General features: G+C 41.3%; 1 protein-coding gene across 4 annotated transcripts in view; it reads left to right on the plus strand.

Annotated features, from left to right (window-relative positions):
• Window positions 1–24,135, plus strand: part of macrod1 (mono-ADP ribosylhydrolase 1) — a 117,356-nt gene that overhangs the window by 77,181 nt on the left and 16,040 nt on the right. For all 4 annotated transcript variants that reach the window (XM_062425876.1, XM_062425873.1, XM_062425874.1 and 1 more), the window contains exon 6: window positions 23,754–23,875. In XM_062425876.1, the coding sequence (XP_062281860.1) occupies window positions 23,754–23,875 (122 nt within the window). The remainder of the gene's footprint in view (window positions 1–23,753; window positions 23,876–24,135) is intronic.

Consider the following 24,135-nt stretch of genomic DNA (forward strand, 5'->3'; position numbering starts at 1 on the left):
TTGGATCTGCAAAGGAAAAGGGAGACAAACATAACTTTGCATTATGAGGCATGAAACAATAGCCTGTGTCCATGTCATCAAAACTTGACGATAACTACATGAACACTTTGGATCCATTAGATGCTGGTTTGGTTGTTACTCTTCAAAATCCATGAGAGCGACACGTTTTCTTTCCATGACTTGTAGCTACAGCAGTTTGTTGTCTCCAATGAGGCAGTTTACTCACAGTTCACATATGCGCTGAACTGTGGGGCTTGATCCATATGGATCACAGATCAACTATGTTCTGTTATACCACTAATAAAAAGATATACAAAATAAGGAAATTCTACTGTTCAAACATGTACCAGGAATTGTTTTTTTCTTCACAGAAATCATATTATCAGCTTAATCTGACATCTGTCTTTTGGTATAAAGCAGAAAATCATGTAGGTGTCCATAATAATGTCACTTATGCCTTCCATTTATAGCAAAGTAAATGGCACTCAATTATATAGTAGCACTCCATTGCAGCGTGTATAATGTGACGAAACTGAAGATTCAACATGACAGAAAAAGCTTTTCTAGGTGTTTTTTTCTGTTCAGAAAGAAAATTCTTCTCCAACTTCCCTGAGGTCCAAAAGACAACATGTGACTGTGAAGAGAGCATCAATTCAGATTTTAATAAGAGCTCAGCTGCAACCACATTGTTTTTCTGAAATGTCAAAACTCATGACTAGGATGTTAATTGAGTAAATTATATGACTCTAAAACAAAATTAAAAGTGTAGTCTTTAGTTCATCACTTATGTAGTTACTGATATAAATAAAGTCTGATAAAGTCTTGACAGTAGACTAAAATACTGACTCATAATACTGCTTTCACATTTTAAATGTTTTAGTTTACTTGCTGTATAAGAACTAGGTAATAAGCATTAGCAACATCTACAGAATCTTAACCTTTGGAAAAATGATTCAAAATAGTGAAAAATGCCAGATCTGAGACCCTACAGGTGTCTTTTTTCTGACAAACAATCCAAAATTTAAAATAATGGTGTCAGTATGCTTCAACGAAAGTGCTCGTCAGATTGTCGAACTGCCACTAAAACCTCCTCCCCCCACACCTCTACAAAGTCAGACTTGGGTGTTGATTCTAACAATTATAGTAACTTTTCAAAAACAACAGTCTGAGAAGCTCGCCCACTTCCTGCAGTGATCGGTCTTCAGAAGTGACCAAGTAGGCAGGATCTGAACTTCACTCTCAAGCTTTCTTTTTCATTCTTCTTCTACTTCCGTCACTTTTCATACATTCAAACGAGTGCAACACTATGAATGCAGTGAAAGGAGAGACTGTCAAGTATTTGCCACCATTATGTCCCTATTTAAACAATTATCGCATCTTGCTCATCTATGTGACAGCAGACTTCTCACCCCACCATCGAATGAGGCTGTTGGGAACATCTATAAACACTTCTGCCTTCAGTCAAGTCACAGAAACAAATGACTAAAAAAAAGAAAGAATATAAAACACATAAAAACACAGATTCTCAGATTTCAGTAGCAGGACCAGCTGGTATTTTAAACAACTGGATTAAATAACTGAAATTGTTATTCAGCCATCAAAGTAGTTGCCGATCACTTTTGTGTCGATGGACTAATTGTTTCAGCTCTACTTGTCCTGCAACATTTAACACTAAATACAAAATATGGCAAGTTATGTGTTCACTACACAGTTTTTGATTGTCAGCAAAACTGTAAATACAGAAATTCTTCCGAAATGGAATATCTTAACATGATGGATTATCCGTCTTAGCATATAATATTACTTGTCTCATACTGTATGTCAAGTGTTACACAGTTCCAAGAGTTTCTATGCCACTTCATGACACTCCCCCTTCATTTTGAATGTGATCCTTTGTCAGGAGCCAATCATGATATTACCCACCGCTGTAATGGCACACACATAGCATGACACCAATAGACATAGCAATAATGCATAAGCCAAGCTTTTTATATTAAAAATGACCACCCAGGTGTGTGTGTGTGTGTGTGTGTGTGTGTGTGTGTGTGTGTGTGTGTGTGTGTGTGTGTGTGTGTGTGTGTGTGTGTGTGTGTGTGTGTGTGTGTGTGTGTGTGTGTGTGTGTGTGTGTGTGTGTGTGTGTGTGTGTGTGTGTGTGTGAGAGAGAGAGAGAGAGAGTGAATGTGATTAAAGGAAAGGCTGAGACTGTGTGATATCAGCTTCCACAGAGAGTTTAAGTTCACAGTGGAAGGAGAAATAGAAAAAAGGAGAGAGAAGCGATGATAAAGGCAAGCTCAAGGCAGAATGGAGAGCAGGAGTAGAGAGATAGATAAGAAGGGAGTGGGAAAAAATATATAAAATAAGAATAAAACGAAGCAGCATGGAGGAGGGGACAGATGTGAGGGGAGCTGAAGACAGGAGGGAATTATGAGGAGATGAGTTCTTACATTGTCTGTTCTCCTTTGTTGGTTCACTTGTTTAACTTTGAGGATGTTGGCTGTAGTATATGTGTGTGTGTGTGTGTGTGTGTGTGTGTGTGTGTGTGTGTGTGTGTGTGTGTGTGTGTGTGTGTGTGTGTGTGTGTGTGGGTTTGTGCGTGTGTGTGTGTGTGTATCGTGTGTGTGTGGGTGAGAAAAATGTCAATGTGTGTTCATTTTTGTTGTAATTGCGAGCATGTGTATTCCTGTTTGCACATACAATATGATACTGTGTACATGCATACATGTCTCTGTGCTGCATGAAGTGCAGTACATCAGTGTGTACAGAGTGGGTTGCTTGTCAGGTCTTATCGCTGTCTTACCTTTAACTATCTGTCAGCATGAGATCTGTGTGACTGACTATGTTTCTGACTGACTGACTGACTAACTGTTTGTGGGCGTGCGTGTAAGTGTCTAAGAGCCTCTCTGCCTCGTACTCATGTGTGCGTGGCTGTTGCCCAGCATGTGGTACGGAGACTGGCTTTCTCCTCCCAGACAAAATATTAAATCCCAAGAATAATTCAACATGCGTCTGCTCCAATGCTTAAACACTCACAACAGGGCTTGATTACCTCTCAGCAGGAGGGGGAGAGGTGAGACAGCAACAACAGAGGGAAAGCAAAGGAGGGATAACAAAGCAGATAGAGGACTATATAAAGACAGAGCGGTGCAGAGGAAAAGAGCAAGATATAAAAATGAAACTCGACAGGAGAGAGGCAGAGTGGTTGAGAGACAGGTCCAATCTAAGCCAACACTTTGATCTTGATTTGTACGGGCTTGCCACCAGATGTGGGATTTCAAGTGAGCGTCTGATTCACGAGTTGCCAAATGGTCCAGAGGACCTTCTGCCAGCCCTCAATGCACAGTGTCCGTCGATGATCCCACAGCCACTTAGCCAGCAGCATCCCAGTACCGTAACCTAGCAACACCCAGAGTGCATGGCACACTGCTGCTGCTGTTTAGTAAGAGTCGCATGCAATTTGAGGATGTTGACAAATGACAGCTGGAAATTTTCAAGCAGGCTTCGCCTAAATTCACATATTAAGCAAAACTTAAAGGCAGTTAAATGAGCAATTTGTCAACTTTGGGGCATGTGAACCACTGTAACGAGGGCTCTATTAGGCGTGGAACTGGATTGCTTCTGTGAGCATAAGATACGTGCATTGCTCACTTGCAAGCCAGATGCATTCTGTAAGATACATGTGTAAGTGTGTTCTTGAGTGTTTTTTTGTTGTTGCTCATCAAGGGAGCATTGGCAAAATGTGTCGTCCAGACAACCCAGCAGCCCAGAGCTCACCTGTGTACCAATACACATAGCTGTAACCCAGCTCACCTGTTCCCCAGCCAGCCCCTCACTCCCCTGCCGAACACACCAAAATACAACACTGTGACACACCGGGGAGTGAAGGTGCCGGAGGGCGGGATTAAGAGTACGAGAGACAGCTTGAGGTCAGAACCATAATCAGTATTTTCATCAAGTAAAAGCACCTGCATTGGTGAAGTCGACACAGACTTTCATAACTCATTAAGTCTTAGTTTAGTGGTAAAGTGATATATAACAATCCACACTTTCCCATGAATGTGATACAGGTATATCATCTCATATCAGTCTGGCAGTTGCAGTTTTGGAACCTTTTATGGCAAAAAAGCTTAAAACAAAATGTAGCAACATCGCTAAAAATGCATCCAAGGAAGTAAGAAAGACAAGGATTCAGATGATCACAGGTCGAAACTCCTGGGTCAGTCAAATTTATTTGGTGGCCAAAACAAAGGTGACCGATGAAAATGTTCATTTAAGGGGAAATACACATAAAGTTGGTACACTTCCAATGACGTAATTTAATAATAACCAAGAGTCTTGTAGTCAGTACAGAGCAGGTCAGCTGACCAAGTAAAAATTATTTGTTAACAGATAAGAAATGCTCATTAAATCTAAATGACATTTACCTGGGTCTAAATTGGGCTTTTTTCAAGGAGATTCCCTTTTTCCCCAGGATATTACTACAAATTGAATTCTTTCCAGGAAACTTTACAGCAAATTATTAGGAAACTACAGACCTGTAAAATAAATCATTTCAGATATGTCTTCTGCAGGTTTGTTTTCTGCAGGTTAGTCACATCTTTTTGTAGATTTAACCCCAAAAAATCCAGAAATAACTCCAAAAAACCCCAAAAAACACTCCAGCATAATCGTACACAATGCTTTGTTTCGTCTTATACTGTGCACTGTATTTGCATGTTGTGTATTCAGGGGCAAATAGTTAGAGTGAAGTATACTGTTTGAGTAAAGTGAGAGTAACACAGTTGGAGGTGGAAAAAGATGGAGGGAAAACAAGATGGAACTGAAAAGGCCCACGTAGAAAGAGTGCTGGGGGAAATAGAGAGGTACAAAGCAAGAGAGATATCACTCTGTCAAAAATTGGCTGTTATGCTTCCCTCTCTTCCCGCCCTTACTCCCATCTCCCAATTTCTGCTCCCTCGGTGGCCAATTACCGCTAATTAAAATCCTCACTGCAGCTCTCGTAGACTCCCCCTCTTCCTCTCCTCCAAGACCTCCATCTCTCTGTTTCGCTGTCACCCTGTCGCTCTCTCTCGTCTCCTCGTTCTTTGAAGATGTGGTGTTTCTGCCTGTTGCGATCAACAACTTAAACACCTTGTTTCCTTCCTTTTCTTCCCCTTTATCACCTTTCTACCTCTTCCCTTTTTTATTCCTCCTCACTCCTAAATTTGGTCCCCTCTCATCCTCCTCCTCCTCCTTTCTCCTATGTATCTTGCTTCACTCCTACCAGACCCACTCTTTCCGCCTTTCCCCCCACATCTCACCTCCTCCCCCTCTGTTCCTATCATCATCAGCAGTAAGGTTTCTTCAGTAGTGCCAAGAGACTTGACAAGGCTCTGGGCTAAAGACTGTAGCACTCAGACTGTGATACCTCGCTAGTTGGGGGAGTTTTTTTTTTTCTTCCTTTTTTTTTCTTTTTTGACAAGGTTGTCGACATCTTTGCTTCTTCCTGCCTCGGCGTCAGCAGTGCGATCCTTCTAGGTGTTAAAAAGCTTCGTCAAAGCTGCTGCTGCTGATGAGGAGGAGTGTGATGATGATGATGATCACAGCAGCAGCCCTGGTGTTAATTCATTCAGTTAATTCATTCGCCTTGAAGGGAAAAAAAATGGGATAAAAAAAAAAAAACGCTCCAGTGTTGCTTGGCTCAGGGAAAGAGAGTTGGAGAGCGGGAGTAAGAGGGAGTGAAGAATGTCTTTGCTGCTGCTGCTCTCTGATGAAGAGAATTATGTCCGCTCCTTTTAGCATTGGCATCTTCACCAACCCCCCCCCCCCCTCGCCTTTTCCCTTCTACTCTTGTCTTCCTGTTTAGAATAACTGCCCCTCTGTCTTTTCAGAAAAAGGTAGAAAGAGATAGGGAGAGCCGAAGGCGCCTTCCAAGACCTGAGCCTTCCTTTTGTGCCAAGACTCGGGCCTGGATTTAAGAGCTGTGTGCGCTTGGCTGAGCACAAACTGAGGCCGGGTGCACAAAGGACCAGCTAGCCTTTTTCCTGCCTCCTGCTTTAAAGGCAGATGAAGAAAGGCGAGGGACAGATGGAGGTATGAGAAGAAGAGAGGAGAGTCAGAAAGGGGAGGGGAGAGGACGGACGGATGGATGGCTGTTGAGTACAAAAAACAGGAGCAGCGACTCGTGGCCTCCCAGGTAAGAATGGCGAGAGGCCACGAGGGGAGGAGAGAGGGGGGAGCAGAGGGAGGGAGGACCGAACCTAAAAGAGGGGTAATGACAATAAGCAGGGGAAAAAAGCTGAGATGGCAGACAAAGGAGAAGCAGGGGCGGGTGTCACCGGATGGCACTCAGTCAAGTCCTCTTAAGGCTTATACCAGTGTGACGCCCATTTAAGGGAGAGAACAGGGTAAATATGCAAGGCAAATCAGGTGTGTGATGAATATAGTTTGAGCCGCACTTAAGCACAAATTTACTTTGCTTTCCCCCGCCTGTGTTATCTGGCTGTTTGCCTGCTGTGTCTGTGTCATTATTTTTACCTTGACTTTGTTTTCTTTCATTATGTTTTTCAGCCTGTTCATTATTGTTTTTGGTAGACGATCATGCCAGCGTTTTGTCCTGTTCTTGTGATGGGGGCTTTAATAAAACAAGTGTAGCAGTATGTTTTATGAAAGTGTTAGAAACACTCTTTTGTGTCATAATTAAGTCAGACTGATTTGTTTTTTTACACGTTGATGAAAGAAGCATTTTAGCATATTTTCCTAATCGGTCTGATGGGAACTGCTTTTGGGATTTTACCACAGAAGGAATTAGCAGTTGGTTTGGAGGAATGCTGTGTAAGGGAGGACATCTGACATTAACAACAACAATAACAATATTTTTTATACAAAGAATTTAATCAGGTTGTGTTTAGAAAAGTAAAAGTTTAGGTGGATTTTCATGGACCAATTAGTACATTTAATCAAGTAATGTACTTATATTTTGAGATAGTTGTACTTTACTTTTAGTATTTCAATGTTCTGCTATTTTGTACTTCAAGTTCTAACCTACTACATTTTTCAGAGAGAAATATTGCAGTTTTTATTCAACTACACTTATCCAACAGCTGTAGTTATTTTACAGAGTAGTTATTTTATTAGAATAGTGACATGTATTGCTCTACATAAAACTGCCCAACTGTTGATGAGGCTGGTTGAATTAACTCTACCTTAATCAGCTACGCCATAAAAAACTGCTTACACATTATTGCTGAGTAATAATAATCCAATGTTGTAATATATAAAAATATACCTCTGGTCAAAGGCATTATGTCTCCATAATGAATACTTCTTTTGAAACTTTTTAAATACATTTAATGATATTACATTTTTAGCACTTTTATTTTGTGTATGTACTTGACTTTTACTTGTAACATTGTATTTTTACACAGTGGTATTACTACTTTTACTCAAGTAAAGGATCAGGGTCTGTACTCACAAAGGGCTATAAGTAGCTCCTAACTGGCCAAAAAAGAAAAAAACTAGTTTTTGGTCTATGGAAAATTTACAAATTAAGCACTAAGAGTGGCTCCTGAGTCTGAGTGAAATTATAGGTAGTCCACACTCTTCACACAGGTCATGAGCCATGTCACATCAGCTTTTGAAAGAATGCAACAATAACAAACTTTTTAAAACATATTTACATGGCAGTTGATTTAATAATGATCCAGTCTGCTCACCAACCAAAACAATCCAGTAACACTGGAGATGACAGTTTGCACATCTCTCCACTATTGGGAGTCTGGAAAAATGCTGTTTGCAGGGCTGATTAACTTGGAATATCTCCGCCATCTGTCAGAATTAGTCAATGCACTCTTAAGACCCCGATTTGTTTGATAATTAAACCAAAGCGGATGTCATTGCGATTGCTGGATTACCCAATGAAATTGGTGCTATATAGAATTACCTCATCAAAGGATGCAGATTTGCTCATTTAACTGTAGAGAAATATCACGATGTGAACATACAGATGGATGCCAGATATTATCTACTTGACACGTCAATATTTGGCATGAAATCTGGAACACAGTATAAAATATATTATATAACATAAATTAATGTGGATCCTAGTTTAGTATGTATGTATTTCTTCCTTTTTGTGGTTTCATTTCACAGTGACTGACACAGACCTGCCACTGGGGATGTACATTAGTTATAGGTTCATTCATGACACATGATGTCATGATGTCCATGGCAACTAGGTCAACCACCGCCCCCTCTCCTATCTCAGGAGCTCTCTCAGTTTCTTACTAAAATTTGTTCTCATCAGCTTTGTGAATCAAACTTAATAGGAAACTCTTACTTAAGACCCTGTAGTGCCACTTAAAAAGACTCCTGATGGTAAGATAAGATGCTTTGTGAATTTCGACCCTGATTGCTTGGTCCATCACTGAAAATAGCACATGGTGAGATATGGTATAATTTATCTGCTCAAACAAGCGAAAAGACTCGATGACAGAAAATTAGCTATAGCTTGTATTATTTGTAAAACTTTTCTCTGAGATGATGTTGGAAGAGACTCATAGCACCGTATGCTGTAAATAATAAACTGAGCACCAGAAGTTTACACATAATAGATACAGTACACAGTGAAATATCAATAGTTTAACTAGCTGCGCTAAACCATGTTTTTCCTTTATTAGCTGGAAAGAATCCAGAATCCAGTGAGAAAAATGCACAGTTAGATTATATGACATTACACGCTACAGTCAAATAATAGCACAGATCACTTATTACAGTCTGATGAAGCTTGTTGTTCAGACCCCCTTTGGAAACAGTCTTCAGGGTAAAAAAATCAAAAGGCTCTGTTTAACAATAGGTCATGATTCTCCCTCCTCTGTGTGGAAGATCGACTTTTCAGACCCACAGACGCAACGACACAATACTTCACTGGAATGCACAGTCCCAGGGTAATGACAGCCATTAATTCACATTGCATGCTAATGTTCATCTGCAGGCAGTTTTTAATTTCTTCTCCACATATCATAAACGGATGTGTTACATTCTCAACACCTGTGCATATTCATGTAATGACAATTTGGAAATATTTAACCTCAAGTGAAATGATTAAATGTGGCTATAACATGCACATGTTTGCACTATATGCAACTGATACAATAAAGGGTGCAGTTTTTTTGGGTACTGCAGACGGTGTTAAAACTGCTTGTCGGAAAAAATGTGTGTTCCTGTTATGTGCAAAATCAGCATGAATGAGCTGGTCTGTTAAGTTTCTCCCTCATTAATCTACAAACGGAGCCAGAAACTGAAAAACATTCATGATATGGGTATAGTTTGATTGGTCCATGTGGATCCACTAAACCTTTAAAAGACAGGCCTGCCATTGCTCTGAATAAGAACTGCTGAAGATCTTTGTGTCAATCAGAAACCCATGTCAGCTGTAAGTGAAAAGTACAATTTTTCCATTCAGTAATTGAATGTCTGTACTTTCCTGAAGTATAGGCACCTAACCTTAGAACATTTACACATGGAGACATTATATTTATTCACAGAATACAACATTTTCCTAAAGACTTGTTGTGGTGCTTTGCCTTATGGTTTGTCAGAGAGAATGACACTCTAAAGAAAGGTGAAGATGATCTTGACTGTGAAAGATATAGTAGGAGAAGGAGCTCACCCTTGTAAAGTGCTTTAGATAGAAGCTTTATTTTTTTTTTTCATATACAGCCTATAACAACAGATTCACATATATAATCTGTATTTCTGTCATCCTATGTTTTCATACTGTAATTTGCTATCTTGTCTATTCCATACACACATCTATTGAACGTCTCATCCCTCCTTCCTGTGTTGCTCTTCCTGAGGCTTCTTCCATATTTCCCTCATTTAAAAGTGTTTTGGGGGAAGTTTTGGCTTTATTAGAATTGAGGGTCTAAGTATAGGTGATGTTGTATTGATGACCAGATAACAGAAACCCTGTGAGGCAAAATTGTGATTTGTGATATTGAGCTTTATAAATAAAAACTGACTTACTTGCTTACCATTTCTGATTTCAACATGACAACAACCATGTGTGCAAAAACACGGTTCATAAAGAAATGACTGATGTGCACAAAGCCCTGACCTCAGCTTCGTCAAACACTTTTGGGATTAATTGGAATGCAGTCTGCAACTCAGGTCTTGCTGTATCGGCCAACATCAGAGCCCGACCTCACTGGCACTGTTATAGCTGAAATTTCCAGAATCCAGATGCCAAAATCTTGTGGAAAACTTTCCAGAAGAAAAGAAAAGCATATTCATGACCATAGTTGTGTTTATCAGTTGTATATGTTTAGATGTCCACATACTTTTGGCCATGTATTGTACATTTTCACATGACTGAAGAATGAAACCAAATGACAGCCTTGTGTATATACATAGGCGGTTGTTTATGTTATCTACACCCATAACACACACACTCACAGTTACTATGAGTCACATACACATATTAAGAAGACACATATCCACTTTCTCCCTTTAACGTTGCTCCTCACACACTATCCAACACAGTCCCCCCTTCACACATAAATCCCTCACACATCCTAACATGCTCCGCTAGCTTTCCATCTACCCATCCAGCACCCCCCCCCCCCCCCCCCCCCCCCCCCCCCCCGTGTTTCAGGGTAATGTGAGCCAGCAGCCGTAACACTGGGGTGGGGAGAGAGAGGAGTTGGAGATGGAGGAGGGGTGAGGGGGTTGCGTTGATGTATGGTGGAACTAAAGCAGCCCTGCCGATCGATAATGTAAACAGGAGTGAAGAGAGGCGGTAAATAAGGCCGACTCCTGACAGAACTGTCTACCTCAGGTGACGGAGAGAGAGAGAGAGAGAAAGGGAGGGAGAGGAAAGAGGAGGACAGGGAGGTGGAGTGAGGGGTAGATCTAATAGAGGAAGGGAGGGAAGAAAGGAGAGACAAGGATGCAGGGGTAAAGACGATAATGGAGGGATGAGAGAGACAAGATAGGAGAGGGAGGGACAAATGGGTAGAAAAAGAGTAAGGAAAGAGGGAATGGAAGAGAGGTGGAATAGCTGGATGAGGTAATGGCGAAGAAGAGAGGGAGGATGTTGACGACAAAGGACATAGGAATGAAATAGAAAGATGGAGTGCGAAGTAGGATGGATGAACTGGATGGAGAGACAAAGGGAAGGAGAAAAAGGATGAGAGCAAGCAGCTCTGGTAAACAAAAATAAAGAGGGGAGAATATGATTGGGTTAGAAACAGAGAGAAAATCAACATAGCAAATAGATTACAAGTCAGCGTTAACAGCAAAAGTGGTTATATTTGTGTAAATGTGTGTGTGTGTGTGTGTGTGTGTGTAAAAACAGTGCAGCAGTGACATTTAGCAGATGACATGCAGATGAATGACCACCAACTGACCCACTGTTGAACCGCACCAGCACTACACGCACACACACATGAACACACACACGACCGAGTTGTGAACCTGGCCACCGCTGAGTCCTCCGTTGCTGCATTGGCACGGCTGAGTGACTTTTCGAGAGCGCACACACTCACTGTGGGCTTCTTGACGACTGGAGGAGTTCAGACTAAGCCGAGAGCCAACACACACACACACACACACACACACACACACACACACACACACACACACACACACACACACACACACACACACACACACACACATACACATACACACACACGCACACAATTGACAACATAAACAATTACACAATTCACGTACAAATACACATAGAGAATAAATATGTGCCAAAGTGTTTTATTATGATTACACTGCACTCCTTCTCTGTTTTCCCTTTTTTTCTCTCCGTCATGCTTGACTGCTTGTTGGATCACAGTAATTAAGCTCATGTGTCCGTTAGTGTTTCATCTGCTGTGATTTTAACTAATTCATATGTTCTGATCTGTTTCTGCTGCTATTTAAGGAAGCATCCGCAGCTTTCTTGCACACTATAAATAAAATTGTTGCCGCTCACCAACTGATGAATCACAATAGTGACTCATCGTATAGCAGGCTCATGGAAGCTCTTAAATTTGCAGTTTTGAACTAGTGTTTCTTTCCCTGATGTGACAGTATAATGGAGGGTTTCAAAGGTTACAAGGAAGGTTCAAATACTGCTCTCTTGACAGCTACAGTATTCAAAATGTAATACCAAGTAGAAAAATGCGTCACACATTGTTGCACTGATGACGCGTGCATTTTCTAATACTTTATTTTGAACATTATTTGAATTCATCCACAATGTCCACACTGGATTAACAACCCACATTAATCATGTTTCAAGTGTCATCAGGTGAATATGAAATATAAATAATTGTGATTCAAAAGAGAAAAAGAAGCAAATATATAAGATAGATGTGTTCATGGGTGCTGGTGAGAAAATAATTTTCTGACTGAATTTTATTTAATTTATTTTTTTACTGCTGTTCAGATGAAGAAAAACTATTTTTAAAATGATGCAATTTGGTGCGTTCTGGCCATCACTGTTGTACCTGGAAAAGGCAGCAATTTATGCAGGAAACGTATATAATGAAACATTTTACCTTCAAAAAGTATGCTACTAGTGATGAATGAGTCTTTTTTTGACGTACAGTTTTACTTATTTTAACTATCCACCTGTATTTTTGAATATATCTGCACTTATTTACTTTATGGACTTTAAAGTCATCCAGAAATCTACACCAATCTGTAAAAAAAAAAACTTTAAAATTCTCATTTTCATATTAACATATATCACAAATGTTAATCTTTTAGATTAATTACTTTGTGTTACTGCTTGTCCGTACTTACCATTAAACCAGTATGAAGGAGCATTTTATATATAGTATTTATAAAATAAATACATTTTGAACAGGATTAGAATTGATTTATATATTGAATAAAACTGAATTTTTTGTAGAGCACCAACAGTAAAGTTTCACTGTTTAAACTCAATAATATCTCCCTCAAAACAAATATAAAATGTAAAATAAATATTATTCCTGACAACTCAATTGTGAGTGAAGTTAAGAAAGAAAAAAGAACGCAGACATCAGTCATTATCAGTGTCTCCTGCTGCCACTGGCAGAAAGAAGGGGTTGGTTTGTCTCAGACAGCAGCTGAGTTTACAGTAACTTGCCAAATTTTAAGATACGTGGCAAAGTAAACTAAACAGTCAGATAACATACAGAAATCTTTTGTTTTAGTGTGTTTGTAACAATTCACTATTAGCTAAGGTGCTGTGCCAGTTGAAGAGGTGTATTGATAAAGTATCTGCTTTTCACTCGGAAAGGTTTTGTTACACTTGCAGTAACAAGTGTAGTTGTTGTCAACTCGAGTAATCTTCACTTCATCCTCTCCACCATGGTCTCTCTGCTCTGCTGTTCTGTCCATTGATTTTGCTCTCTCTCTGTCTCTCTCTCTCTCTCTCTCTGTCTCTCTCTCTCTCTCTCTCTCTCTCTCTGTGTGTGTGTGTGGAGGAGCTCGGCCTTGACACAGAGAGACTGCAGCACGATAATAATTTACACCAAAATTTTAAAAAGTACTGATGTCTGATATTGATAACTGTTTTTTTGCATTAGCAGTAAAAAAAAAATAAACAGACTATGATGGAACAAATAATTCACTTTCGACAGAAGTCTCTTCACCTGTCTGCATTGTCAGTACAGTAAAGTATCAAATGAAGAAACACCTTCAACCCATCAAATTTATGCTGGTACCGGTGGCCTTGCCCTCTGAATTTCTTAAAGGAGGAAGAGTGCACACAGATATTCTCATTTCATCATCTTTTTTATTCCAACAGCATATTGCTGAATGAAAGCCCAACGTTTGAGCTTACGCTTTCAATTTAGTGAAGCTCAACAGCATTTGTGAATCAGGGAAGACAAGAGAGATATACCATGTGTACTAACACAGACATACATACAGTATATGACTCTGGCATTTAGTTAAATTATACATCAGAATGTTAAAATTATAAGCAAAACTCGACATTAAGCCTTAGAAAAATCTGATGCATGATCCTGGTGGCTAAGTGGTTAAGGCGCAAATCTTTTTCACTGCAACGTCGTAGCCACAGACCTCGTGTTTCCTGTCTGTATCTGTACTGTCAATTTCCAATAGAAGCAAATGCCAAAATATTAAGAAAAAAAATCTAATGAACATCAAATATGGATGGTGATAATTCAATTTTGGGGAAAATGCAGTGTCCACATACTGGATTGTTGCTCAGAAAGGTAACATGTAAACCTCACTGGGTCGAATCACTCTACTTTCTTCCCTCTCATCTCATTTATTGTCCTGCACCTGACCTAAAGATATACGATATCTCTTATATCTCTCTGATAATATTATTAGCAAAATACTGTCAAGAGGATATAATCTTATCATGTTATGGTTTACTTATTTCTGTTGTTCAAATGAGTGATTCTGAGTAAGCTATCGTAAAAAAACATCAAACGTCACATTTACCTCATTTAATGCCTAGGAACAACAGCATTGCGCAACCAAATTACAATAATAATAATAATGATAATACTACTACTACTAGTAATGATAATAATAATAATCAGACTCAATTTTTGCAAGAAGTGTAAATTTCTGGTCAGTTATTTTGTAAAATGAACGCTTTATTTCTACAGATGAAAGGAAAAAAAGATCCTGTCTCATAGTATTATAAACTGACATGCTGTGTTTTGGCATCTGATAAGACTTGAAACTGATGGATCTATCACTCAAACTGGACTCCCTGGATCATACTTCATCAACTCAGCGCGCCCCTGCCAACACAGCTTTTTGCATTTCTGAACGGCCAGTTACAGTGGAAGTAAGGTCATCTTTAAATATGGTTTTGCAAACATTTGCCACACCATCGATATACAGTATATAGTGGAAAATATCCAGCACAATGTCGTGATAATGATTAAAATCATATCCAGTAGTCCTAACAACAAATAATTGAACTCTTTATAATATATACATGACAACAGAGGAATTTAAAGTGATACATCAGGTAATAATATCAAATATTAATAACTGCTTAGTTGTTTTTTTCTACAGTAAGACAACAGGCCACAGTCACTTCCTCTGCATTTTTTTATAACCACAGTTAAATATAAGGTATGCAGTAAAGTATGCAGTTTCTGTTGTATTTTCCCCCTTTGATGGTGCACAGATTGGTGAAACCGTAATGTGTTAAGAGTACAGTAGAGTCAGAGTTGACAGATTACATTGTTATTGCTGCAAGAGTGAGAAAAAATACAGCTGGCTGATGTTGTGACTCTCAACAACTAATAAGCCAGTAGCTGCAGCCTGGTGGAAGATTTACACTCTGCATAGAAGCTGAGCTCAGATTTTGAACAACTGTGGACAGAACGAGGAGTCGGGTGGGAGGGACGGACTCATCAGTGTGATCCTCCAATTACAGATTAAAGATGTTTGGCTGAATTAGTCCCTGACACTTCCAGAAGGATCATTACTGTTGAGAAGCTGTAGTAATGATTTGTATCACACTCACACATGCACATGCACACACACACACTCTCACAAGTTTGCATAGCTATCCTTGTTAGGAGATACCTAATACCCAAAACCCTAACCCTACCCTTCACAAGGACCTCAGACATGATGTTTTGCCTCATTAGAACCTGGCTTTGGTCCCCAAGAGGCCTACTGGTTTGGTGTTTATACGGGAAAAAGTCTCAATGAGGTAACACACACATACACATTCTTATTAAGTCCTGTTGCCGCCTTAATATTGCGAAATATAAATAAAATAAAAATGCATCATACACTGAATGGAAAACCACAATCACTTATTGATTATTCTAAATAAATATATGCCAATCATAAAGGAAGAGCTGGAGAAGGATAAGAAGAACTTTTATACTTCAACACAACTGAGAGTTGGATCGTGCTTCTGCTCAGAATCAGGTTGTCATTAAAATGCTGTCAGTTTGCTCAATAACTACCTCCAGTTGCATGTGATATGAAGGAAGCTACATAACATAAACCTTTGATAATCTATGCAATAGAAGAATATTAGTGTCTAATAGCCATGTCTGTGTATAAATAGCTTTGATTTAAATCCTTACTATTCTTTCTGTGTGGATTCATGCACTCAGGCTAAGTGATTTCTTAGGGACCGCACTATCCTTCATCAGTTAGAAGCTCGATGAAGGACTGTCATGTTAGTCAGACAAGTTTCTTGCAATCCAGATCTGTGGACTCGACTGTATTCACAATTCTCTTATACCAGTCTGTGGTACAGATTTTCATCCTCACGCTCCTGAGGCCTCATTTTTGACACAGTGCATAGGATCCATACCAATGTGCACACAAAAGCTGACAATGCCTGCACCAAATAATAATCAGATTTATAAAACTGTGTGCACGCATGAATGCAAGCATGTTTCCCTTTATAAATCACAATCAACTTGAAAATGTGTGCACTTGGATCAACCTCAGATCCCACCCCTCTGCAAAAACCCTCACGAGTATTGATGTACATGTTGTTCCTGTTGAGAACGGCAGCAGTAACAGAAGAAAGTTTAAGAAGCTGAAGGCTGCAGCAGCTGGTAATGCAGTCAGTGCAACAAATGAAACAATTCCCGAAATTAAACAAGCTGGTCAAACATGGAGGTAGATACCAAGAGGAGCATTGCTGCAGCAATTTTACATGCAGAGACTATAAGAACTAAAATTGTACTTGGTGATATTAGATATATTATGCACAGTATTAGAATATATTATCAAATATCTATCAGCAATCTCTTTTGCAATTAAAGTTATTTGATGTCATTTTGGGTTTCTACAACTGATTATTAAAATTACATTAGTTAGTTAATGTGGCTGAGGTAAAAAGGAATATGTATATGCAGGGTTAATAACAGCGAAAGGAAAGCCATACTTTTTAATCCTTTGGAAGATATCCACTTTATTTGACTAACCTGGACTGCTAAAGTCTTATATTATCTGCAGATAAACTTTTAAATACATTATTGAACAAAACAAGGACTGGATTTTGTCCCCCATCTCTCAAAGGGGATTTTATAATGGTCAGTTTAAACAGAGGGAACAATTACAGCAAGACAAACCTGTTTCAATGTTCATTTTGGCTCCTGACCGTTTTTTTTTTAAGACAGACTTGGAAAAAATTGTGAACCTGTCCTTTAAGCAAACTAAAACTGTTGTACTTACTGAATGCCTGTATCAGTAAAAGCCCTAATAGTGCTGTAAAAGTAGATGGCAGATGGCACATTACCTGCTGCATACATATAAAAATAAGAATGACTCTGTCCTTATACCATCAAAAATACACACCCACCAAATTATTAAAACATTTATATAACAGGATAAAAAATGAAAAACAGTGCTATAACAAAACCAGGCATGATATCTTTTAGCTCAAAGTATCTCTGTTTCTGACATTTTCCTGTATTTCAGTCACTCAAGTTTTCAGTGATCAGGAAAAACTTTCATTTCCTGATCAGTATTGATTAAGGCTTTTCTGTGGTTTCCGTTTGTGGAATACAACACAAATACAAACTAAAGATTAGCAATGATCAATGTGACTTTTTACTCGGAAAAGTGACCCTTTCATGACCCCTTATATGTCCAGAAAAATCTATTTTACTTCAATAAAATGTTCTATTGAATTACGTTGAATCATATTAAATCGGGTCAAATGCCTGGTTCTTACAGTGGTATCTCTCTGTGGTATTGAGGTAACCTGTATGTATGTAGAAAAGTAACAGCATGTAAAACGGTGGTACATGTTATTAAAATATTTGCCAAAGCACTCATCTTTAGATGGATTTAACAAAAAGTATCTTTAAGATCGGAGCTATGATTGAAGTCAACTTGAACCAGCTTTTCCTTTCTCAAGGGTGTCCTCTCTTTCAGCTCTGTATTTCAAATGCTTTGTTATTAAGAACAAAGTACAAGTAGCTTCTTGGCAGCCAGAGCACTGTTCCAATGCCTGGCCATAATGAGCAGATCCTGCTTCGCTAACCAAATATCCTCCATTGATTGTGGTTAGCTGGCAGAATGTCCTTGTCAATGGATACGACGACGATTTCTAACAACAAATGAGGCTGTAAAAAGTATTGGGGAAGTGCATAGGAGAACGTATTTCATGCTTTCATTATGAATTTCTGGTTTTGAAATAAGATTACCAGATCATATTTCAAAAAGTCTCAAACACGGTGTTAAATCTTTCTGCCTAATGGCCTCCGATCCTCTGAGGATTGGATTAAAGAGCTTCTTCTGGGCTTCTTCTGTGCTGTGGAGTCTGTGGCTTGTTAACTCGGTCTGTGTGTGTGTGTGTGTGTGTGTGTGTGTGTGTGTGTGTGTGTGTGTGTGTGTGTGTGTGTGTGTGTGTGTGTGTGTGTGTGTGTGTGTTTGTGTGCGTGCCCATTTGTCTGTTTGTGTGTCTGAGAGCGAGAGAGTGCGCTGTGTAAATATCCATATTAATTAATCATTGACTTATATTGTTTTGAATTGTTATCAAGATAAATGTGACCCACAAGGGTGCGATAGTCCTGTCTTTTTTTCATGTGGAGAAAAAACAAAGGAGATTACTTTTGGGACATTTACTGTTAATTTATATCCTTCCCTCCTGTTTGTTCTTTAGGAGTGTTTACAGTAGGCATGTTTCCATCAAAATGTGGCACAAATTGTAACCAAATTACCAGAAATATCGACAGAAGAAAATTTGAAAGACTATACGTTCCTATTCACTGCTATAATGCAAATATTAGTAATTGGGTTGTCGAGAACAGCCGGCCGTTCGGGGGCCATGATGTAATTAAAGTAAACAATGTTTAAAAAAAAAACATGATGGAAATATGGTCTTTTGTTCCATCCATCCATCCATCCATCTTCTTTCCGCTTATCCGGGGTCGGGTCGCGGGGGCAGCAGCCTAAGCAGGGAAACCCAGACTTCCCTCTCCCCAGCCACTTCGTCCAGCTCTTCCCGGGGGATCCCGAGGCGTTCCCAGGCCAGCCGAGAGACATAGTCTCTCCAGCGTGTCCTGGGTCTTCCCCGGGGTCTCCTACCGGTGGGACGTGCCCTGAACACCTCACCCGGGAGGCGTCCGGGAGGCATCCTAACTAGATGCCCGAGCCACCTCATCTGGCTCTTCTCAACGCGGAGGAGCAGCGGGTCTACTCCGAGCTCCTCCCGGATGGCCGAGCTTCTCACCCTATCTCTAAGGGAGAGCCCAGCCACCCTACGGAGGAAGCTCATTTCGGCCGCTTGTACCCGCGATCTCGTTCTTTCGGTCACTACCCAAAGCTCATGACCATAGGTGAGGGTAGGAACGAAGATCGACTGGTAAATCGAGAGCTTCGCCTTTCGGCTCAGCTCTCTCTTCACCACGACGGATCTGTGCAGAGCCCGCATTACTGCAGACGCCGCACCGATCCGCCTGTCGATCTCCCGCTCCATCCTTCCCTCACTCGTGAACAAGATCCCGAGGTACTTGAACTCCTCCACTTGGGGCAGGATCTCATCCCCGACCCGAAGGGTGCACTCCACCCTTTTCCGGCTGAGGACCATGGACTCGGATTTGGAGGTGCTGATTCTCATCCCGGCCGCTTCACACTCGGCGGCGAACCGATCCAGTGAGAGTTGGAGGTCACGGTCTGATGAAGCCAACAGGACCACATCATCTGCAAAAAGCAGTGACCCAATCCTGAGGTCACCAAACCGGAACCCCTCAACGCCCTGGCTGCGCCTAGAAATCCTATCCATAAAAATTATGAACAGGATCGGTGACAAAGGGCAGCCCTGGCGGAGTCCAACCCCCACCGGAAACGAGTCCGACTTACTACCAGCTATGCGGACCAAGCTCTGACACCGGTTGTACAGGGAACGGACGGCCTGTATCAGGGGGTCCGATACCCCGTACTCCCGGAGAACCCCCCACAGGACCCCCCGAGGGACACGGTCGAATGCCTTTTCCAAGTCCACAAAGCACATGTGGACTGGTTGGGCAAACTCCCATGCACCCTCAAGGATCCTGCAGAGGGTGTAGAGCTGGTCCACAGTTCCACGACCCGGACGAAAACCACATTGCTCCTCCTGAATCCGAGGTTCGACTATCCGACGGACCCTCCTCTCCAGTACCCCCGAATAGACCTTACCAGGGAGGCTGAGGAGTGTGATCCCCCTATAGTTGGAACACACCCTCCGGTCCCCCTTCTTAAAAAGAGGGACCACCACCCCAGTTTGCCAATCCAGAGGCACTGCCCCCGATGTCCACGCGATGTTGCAGAGTCGTGTCAACCATGACAGCCCCACAACATCCAGGGCCTTGAGGAACTCCGGGCGGATCTCATCCACCCCCGGGGCCTTGCCACCGAGGAGCTTCTTGACCACCTCGGCGACCTCAGCCCCAGAGATAGGAGAGCCCACACCCGGGTCCCCAGGCCCTGCTTCCTTACCGGAAGGCGTGTCGGTGGGATTGAGGAGGTCTTCGAAGTATTCCTTCCACCGATCCACGACGTCCCGAGTCGAGGTCAGCAGGGCACCGTCACCCCCATACACAGTATTGACGGTGCACTGCTTCCCCCTCCTGAGACGCCGGATGGTGGTCCAGAACCTCTTCGAAGCCGTCCGGAAGTCGTTCTCCATGGCCTCACCGAACTCCTCCCATGTCCGGGTTTTTGCCTCAGCGACCGCCGCAGCCGCCCCCCGCTTGGCCTGCCGGTACCTGCCTGCTGCCTCCGGAGTCCCACAGGCCAAAAAGGCCCTATAGGACTCCTTCTTCAGCGTGACGGCATCCCTCACCGCCGGTGTCCACCAGCGGGTTCGGGTATTGCCGCCACGACAGGCACCGACCACCTTGCGGCCACAGGACCGGTCGGCCGCCTTGACAATGGAGGCGCGGAACATGGCCCACTCGGACTCAATGTCCCTCGCCTCCCCCGGTACATGGTCAAAGTTCTCCCGGAGGTGGGAATTGAAGCTCTCTCTGACAGGAGAGTGTAGGCGTGCAGAGGCTGGTTAAACCATATCTCGACTATACTGTAGCTCTCTCTCTCTCTCTCTCTCTCTCTCTCTCTCTCTCTCTCTCTCTCTCTCTCTCTCTCTCTCTCTCTCTCTCTCTCTCTCTCTCTCTCTCTCTCTCTCTCTCTCTCTCTCTCTCTCTCTCTCTCTATCTCTCTCTCCCTGCCCTCAATTTAATACACTTAGATCCATTTACCCTTTATTTAATCAATTAGTCCAAAGAAGAAGAAGGTGTTCATTAACATGACAAAGGTATGAATTAGTTAAGCACTCTGTTGCTGTAAACTTGTGGAAATGAAGGGGGACTAAGACATTTCAAAGCCTCTTGTCAGTTTAATAAAGATGCATAATCTAGAGACAGGCTTAGTGAGGCATTTATGTGAGAATTATTTAAAATCAGCTGGTGTAATCTTGTAGTAGGGAACTTTTTTGGTGACCTGAGACATCCTCTGGCAGCCATGGTGGAGGTCATCAGCTCTTGGCAACAGTGGCGGGGCACTACTAATTCGGTTTGGTAAGGTAGCTTGCAGGCTAATTGTCTAGATAACAACCGAAACAAACCAGCTGATGTCTCAGTTTGGATACAAATTAACCTTGTCAGGCATTCCTTCAGGCTTTCTGGCCTGGATGTTATACATTTGAAAATGATTTGCGTACATCCTCGACAACAGTGCCTTTATAGCTGCCCAGGTGTGCTGTTAAAAATGAAACATTGAGTGCAATTAGTGTATAAGGGGATAAAACAGAGTCATTTACTGAAAGCTGAGCCTGGTTCCAGACCTCTGAATAGCTGTTCAGATCTCCAATTCCTTTAAGCTTTTAAAATGAAGATAAATAATGAAGTTGTAGCGCCGGCACCCCGTATAAAGGGTGGATGATGTTTTGCACTGGAATGCTTTAAAGCGGATTTTAAGGAAGCCGGTCAGAAGGCAGTGGTACATGCAAATATGGAAAGGTCATGCTTACTAACAGAAATATTAATGAAACAGAGGCGCAAACTGAACCCAAGGAAATTAAAAAATGACTTGAGCTGAAGCAAAAGAAGCTAACAAATAAAATCTGCGGCCTGCTCTCTTCCCTCACTCACTGGCCTTTTACCATGTCAGCCTTACCTGACTAGAACATACCATCTTCTCAGGCTACCACAGGGTGAGCTAGACTGATACAAAGCTTTCAAAACATATATAACACATCATGCACAGTCATGAATGCGCCCAATTATACAGACTGTCGTTTACTACAGAGCAAATGTTATTTTTATACCATGAGTGATATTAAGAGAAATATTGGACACAAATTAATGACCCCCCCCCCCCCAAAAAAACACCAGAAATGTTGGGAACCAGGGCCTAGTGAAGAGGGAGAGGAAAAACCTTGTGAAAACAGAACTGAAGATCAGTCTGTGAGATCAAACTGTGAAAAACATGGTTTACTTTGCACCTAACATGCTTGCAACATAAGTGTGAAAATTTGATGTGATTTAGTGCGCTCTGTTTACTGTGGCCAGGGGGGGAACAGGTTTGACTCACCTGTGACTAGATGATCCACTGATACAGTTTTTAATACATATAAGAATGAAGTTGCTCCAAAAAAGTCTCAAGCTGTCAGTTTTGCTTAAAAACATCATCAATAGTTTGGTGCAACAAGTATGCTGACGATGTCACAGAGCAGTTTGTGAGATAGCGCGACACATATAAACAACACACATACATCGACACATAGAGACATTTATCACCTGAGCTCTATCACCTGCAGGGCTGCTGGTGACAATAGACCTTTTTCACAGCAGACATTTTGACTTCTCATAGTCAGGAAAAGTGTTATTTGTAAGATTAACTTTGTTCTGTTCACAGTCAGCCATGACAGTGTGACAGCGAGCCAGCATGCACAATACCAGGACCCTGAGCATGGAGCAGCAAAATGGGACTCATCGTTAATTAGATTATTAACACCTGTGCTTTTCCTACTGTAACATGTCAAAATGTCTTCTATGAAAAAAAGTCCTGTCTCACTGCAGCTAGTAGACCTCTCCCTGCTCTGGCTAACCCCCTCCTCTCTCACTCTAGGCATCTCAGGTTTTATTTTATGGGTAAAAAGAAAAGATGGATGGCATATTTCGCCCCAGGACATCTCAATCATTACAATCTCTATTATTCCCTGTTTTGGTTTGGTAGATTAGTCACACAAGAGGAGACAGATTAAGCGACACACCTTGGGGACACCACGAGAGCAACCGTGGGGAAAGGCTTTTGTTTAGTTTTTTTTAAATTGCAAAATATCACATTTTACGATCAAAACACACATCATAACAATTATGATAATCAGGAGATGTCCTTAACTAGAAATCTGCATGGACAAAGCTGAATGTGTGATATTTTGGCGAGTTTTAGTGTTTAATGGAACAGTTGTGTGCTCTGGTGATATTTTTGGACAAAGTGTGCTATGGCAGCAAAAACACCAGATGACTTGCTGTTATGAGTGATGAGCCGCAGTCGTTTTAATGACAACAGTGGTGACATAACTGTAAAACTTCTGTCAGTGGGTTTAAAAGCTGGTAAAGATGTGCGGTAGAGTGGTGCTTTGTACTTATCTCAGGGACTTAAACTGGGAGGGATAAAGTTGAATATGGACTTTTAATTTAAACAGTAAAACTGAATTTAACACCTTCTAAAATTAACACTAAGGGAAGGTTGAAAACTGGAAAGACTCTGGATATATTTTACTCACTGCTGTGGCAAGTGCTTCATCTGCTCATTTCTGTTCCCTCTGCAGATGTGATTCACACCGTCGGGCCGATAGCACAAGGAGGAGTTGGAGAGGTGCAGAAGAAAGATCTGAGGTCGTGCTACAGGAACAGTCTGCAAACCGCGACTGCAAACGATGCACGTTCAGTGGTGAGTGCGTAGGGATGAGATGGAGAGATAATGGGAAGATAGGTTACAGGGAATGAGAAGGATGAAGGACAAGAGAGCCAAATTAGCCTTCTGACAGTCGTTAGTGGTAAATGAATGGTATTTACAATATTTAACATATCTTCTGGGTGAATAACTGTAATGTAAGAACTGAATTGTGACTGTTTTCTCTATAAAATCCCTCTCTTTACAATGATCACAACAAACAACTCGCTAGGAGTTGTTTGTTGTTGTAGTGGAGA

The sequence above is a fragment of the Scomber scombrus genome, chromosome 9 (assembly GCF_963691925.1).
Source record: "Scomber scombrus chromosome 9, fScoSco1.1, whole genome shotgun sequence".
NCBI classification, from domain to species: Eukaryota; Metazoa; Chordata; class Actinopteri; order Scombriformes; family Scombridae; genus Scomber; species Scomber scombrus.